Consider the following 3,828-nt stretch of genomic DNA (forward strand, 5'->3'; position numbering starts at 1 on the left):
AAAGTTGTTCCTGTGATGTAGAGACAGAGCTCAGTTAAAACTTTATGGATACAGATTAATAACTCACCGCTCTGAAACTCTCGCTCCAGTCCAGTACGGCTGAACCCGAGCCGTTTACCGGCTTCTCGCCGACCCGCCCTTCTATGCTTCTGATTGGCTAGTAGTCCTTAACTAGGAACTGAGCATGTGCAGCTCCCAACAAAGATCATTTAGAGACAAGATGTATCACTCCATAGCTAAAACGAAGCCTTCAACACAGGCTGAAAAGAGGAGCTGCAGCAATGTGCAGTAGGACAAAAAATATAACCATGTAAACCTGCTCTGGTACAACCTCTAAATAAGATGAGGAACCTGAAAATGAGCAGAATAAAACCTCTTTAAGTTTGACCACAAAAAGGTGTCACTGAGATCCTTTCAGTCAGTTCCCGTCTTTTTCACAAAAGGACGTGAACAAAATAAAATGTTCAAATTATTTTGTTAAAAGAGGAATAAGTTTGTGCAGCTTTAGAAGAACACATTTCACAACACAGACACTCTGTGTGATTGATTCACAGATAAAATACAATTAACAAATTTGCATAACTGTCGGATTTTACTGTTTAAAGTGAAGTGATTGTGCGTGCGTGCGTGCATGCGTGTGTGTGTGCACGTAGTCTCTCAGCCTCTGCAGTCGGTGTCGGTCTCTCAGCTCTGGACGTTGTCCTCGTCCTGCTCTGAGATCAGCAGTTTACAGTCTCTGTTGTTCAACATGATGACCAGCAGGGGGCTCTGCTCTGCACAGGTGAGCACTACTCACCTGTACTCACCTGTACTGCACCTTTACTGCACCTGTACTGCACCTGTACTCCACCTGTACTCCACCTGTACTCACCTGTACTGCACCTGTACTGCACCTGTACTGCACCTGTACTCCACCTGTACTCACCTGTACTGCACCTGTACTGCACCTGTACGCACCTGTACTCCACCTGTACTCCACCTGTACTCCACCTGTACTGCACCTGTACTGCACCTGTACTGCACCTGTACTCCACCTGTACTGCACCTGTACTCCACCTGTACTCCACCTGTACTGCACCTTCCACTCCCGCCTGATACTGAGGACTGCTGTACCGGGTTTACTCATTTTATTTATCATATATCCGCGGGGTTTGTACTGTATGTTATTATTAATTTTATTATTATGCTCATTCAGAAGTGATTTAAAGATGATTTAATAAAGAATGAATGATTTTTATAGAACATTAGTGTGTTTTTAAATATCCTGCCGACCGACCCGGCATCATCAGTACAGAATGTTTCTGAACTGCTTCAGGATGAAAAGCTGCTGAAAGTTGTTGGAACATAAACAAACGTGTGTTTTTGTTGACGTGTGTCTGTAGCTTCCCGTGTCGGGTCGCTCGGTGTCGCTGTGTGACGACTCGTCGGTGCGTCTGCAGTGTGATGGCGACGGCGACACGGTGAAGTTAACCGTCAGGCGGACCGCCAGCCTGTCTGACCTGCCGACCTCTGACCTCCCCGACCTCCACGACAGCGGTGAGCAGAGGGACGCTGAGGGAGGAGCTGTGCACCAGACTCCATTCAAAAAACCAGCTGTTTAATGTGTCGCACAAAGAATCTGGATTCTCATGATGACGTGTTTTTATTGTTTTCCATCAGGTCTGTTTCTGAACGAGTCCAGACTTCTGGAGGGGGTGCAGGGACTTCTGGGTAAAATCCAGTTCATGTCAGAACCCAGACTGGTTTCAATGACAACACCAAGCTTTGGCTGTTCCCCTGGTTACCGCCTGAACAGTGACGGCGAAGGCTGCGGTGAGTCTGTTCACGTCGTTCGTTCATCAGTGTTCTTTCTGTGACCTTTAACACAAACACCCATAATGCCTCAGTGTCTGTCCTGATTCAGTCTCCCTGTTTTCTTTACAGTCGTTTGTCCTGCTGGGAGTTTCTCCAGGGAGGGGGCGTGTCTTCTGTGTCCTCAGGGAACCTATCAGGATGAAGAAGGGCGGAGCTTCTGCAGCGAGTGTCCCAGAGGCTCCTCACCTGCTGGAGCGTCATCTGTCAATCAATGTGAGAGAAAACTTTATTTGTTCAGGGGTTACAGCAGGAAGTTAACGTGAGGAGGAGGAGGAGGAGGAGGGACGGACAGGATTTATCTTGACATGTTAGATCAGTTTCCTGTGAGATGACACTGAGTTTTTATCAGCGTAGGGGAGAAACTAGTTACGTGTAATTTAGATAAAATAAATTTTATGTTCTTCGTTTGTCGTCCTTCGCCGTTTTCAGCTGTTTAGTAAAGTTTGATGCTGCACGTCTACAGATACAAAACATGTTCCAGTGCTTGAAGTTTAAAAAACATGACAGAAATCAGAAAAGGGTTGAAACATCAGGGGCGGGAGAAAAAAAAAACGATTCTTAGATGCATCGACGTTGAAGATTCTGCTTCGATTAACAAATGACAAAAAATCGATTATTTAGATGTTAATTGATAACGTGATGTTGACGGGACGCAAAAAGGTGAAACCCGCAGAAGTGCCGGAGCTGCGGAATGAATAACCACCCGACAAAAACGTCACACTATCATTAATATGATGATTTGAACTCGCACGCTGCGAGCACGGCGACGCTCGGCGAACTTTCTGTGTATCCTGAGTGTGAGGACAAGCGAATGAGAGAGAGCGAGCGGCAGAACATGACGCTGAAAGTTGGCAGAGGAAAATATTAGCAGTAAGTTTTTCGAATATTTAATGGACATTGAGAGTTTAAAAAGTCTTTGGCTGTAACTATTGTTAATTAATTAATTATTATTGTGTTATTCTTATCACTTTGATTTGTCTACTTGATTTCATTTTCACATAATAAACATAATAATTAATTAAATAATTAAAATGAATTAAGTTTCAGTCTGGTAGTAAACGTGCAGCGTGGGTCGCCGTGTGTCCGTTAATAAAAGCCTGTGGTTTCCCCGTACAGCACGTCCTGTGGCTCTTATGTAACGTTATAATAAAGTAATATTAATTAGCTCAGCTGGATGTCTTTACTAACTTACCTACCTGTCAACCTGATAATTATATTTCAGTTTTCAGAGGAGTCTGTGGTTGTTAAAGAAATGAGGGTAGTGTTGTAGTACTCGACGCCGGTCTTGGTCTCAAGACCACTTCTTGACGGTCTTCTGTGTTGTACTCGATCTTGTCTCGGACATCGAGGACTCTGGATTTTATTCCAAGACCAGTCAAGACCATAATTTATCAATAAATTGCTTTTGCATCGTGTGATTTATTTGTTAACATCCAAACTCTGATTGGATGGAAAACTTATTGCTTGAAATGCAACCAATAATTAAAAATACATGCAAAGTCAATGCAAAGACGCAGAGAGCCGCGATTTCCTGTCGGGAAAATTAAAAATGTGTTGTTCCTGTTAACGACTGCCCCCCTCCCTGTGATGGTAAACGTAGAATAGGAGAGTTGAATAAAGATGCTCACGTTGATTTCAGCTCTCATGTCATGTGGGGAACTGGTCTTGGTCTCGACTCGGTCTCAGCCCCTAAAAGTCTCGGTCTTGATAAACTCTGGTCTTGGTCTCGACTCGGTCTCAGCCCCTAAAAGTCTTGGTCTTGTCTCGGTCTTGATAAACTCTGGTCTTGGTCTCGACTCGGTCTCAGCCGCTAAAAGTCTTGGTCTTGATAAACTCTGGTCTTGGTCTCGACTCGGTCTCAGCCCCTAAAAGTCTCGGTCTTGTCTCGGTCTTGATAAACTCTGGTCTTGGTCTCGACTCGGTCTCAGCCCCTAAAAGTCTCGGTCTTGATAAACTCTGGTCTTGGTCTCGACT

The 3,828-nt window shown here is 44.6% G+C and overlaps 1 protein-coding gene across 1 annotated transcript in view; it reads left to right on the forward strand.

Moving 5' to 3' along the window:
- Positions 1-3,828, forward strand: part of tg (thyroglobulin) — a 25,493-nt gene that overhangs the window by 6,602 nt on the left and 15,063 nt on the right. The window contains exons 10-13 of the mRNA XM_046045501.1: positions 654-781; positions 1,383-1,536; positions 1,660-1,812; positions 1,924-2,067. Coding sequence (XP_045901457.1) covers positions 654-781; positions 1,383-1,536; positions 1,660-1,812; positions 1,924-2,067 — 579 coding nt within the window. The remainder of the gene's footprint in view (positions 1-653; positions 782-1,382; positions 1,537-1,659; positions 1,813-1,923; positions 2,068-3,828) is intronic.

Source organism: Micropterus dolomieu, linkage group LG03 (assembly GCF_021292245.1).
Source record: "Micropterus dolomieu isolate WLL.071019.BEF.003 ecotype Adirondacks linkage group LG03, ASM2129224v1, whole genome shotgun sequence".
NCBI classification, from domain to species: Eukaryota; Metazoa; Chordata; class Actinopteri; order Centrarchiformes; family Centrarchidae; genus Micropterus; species Micropterus dolomieu.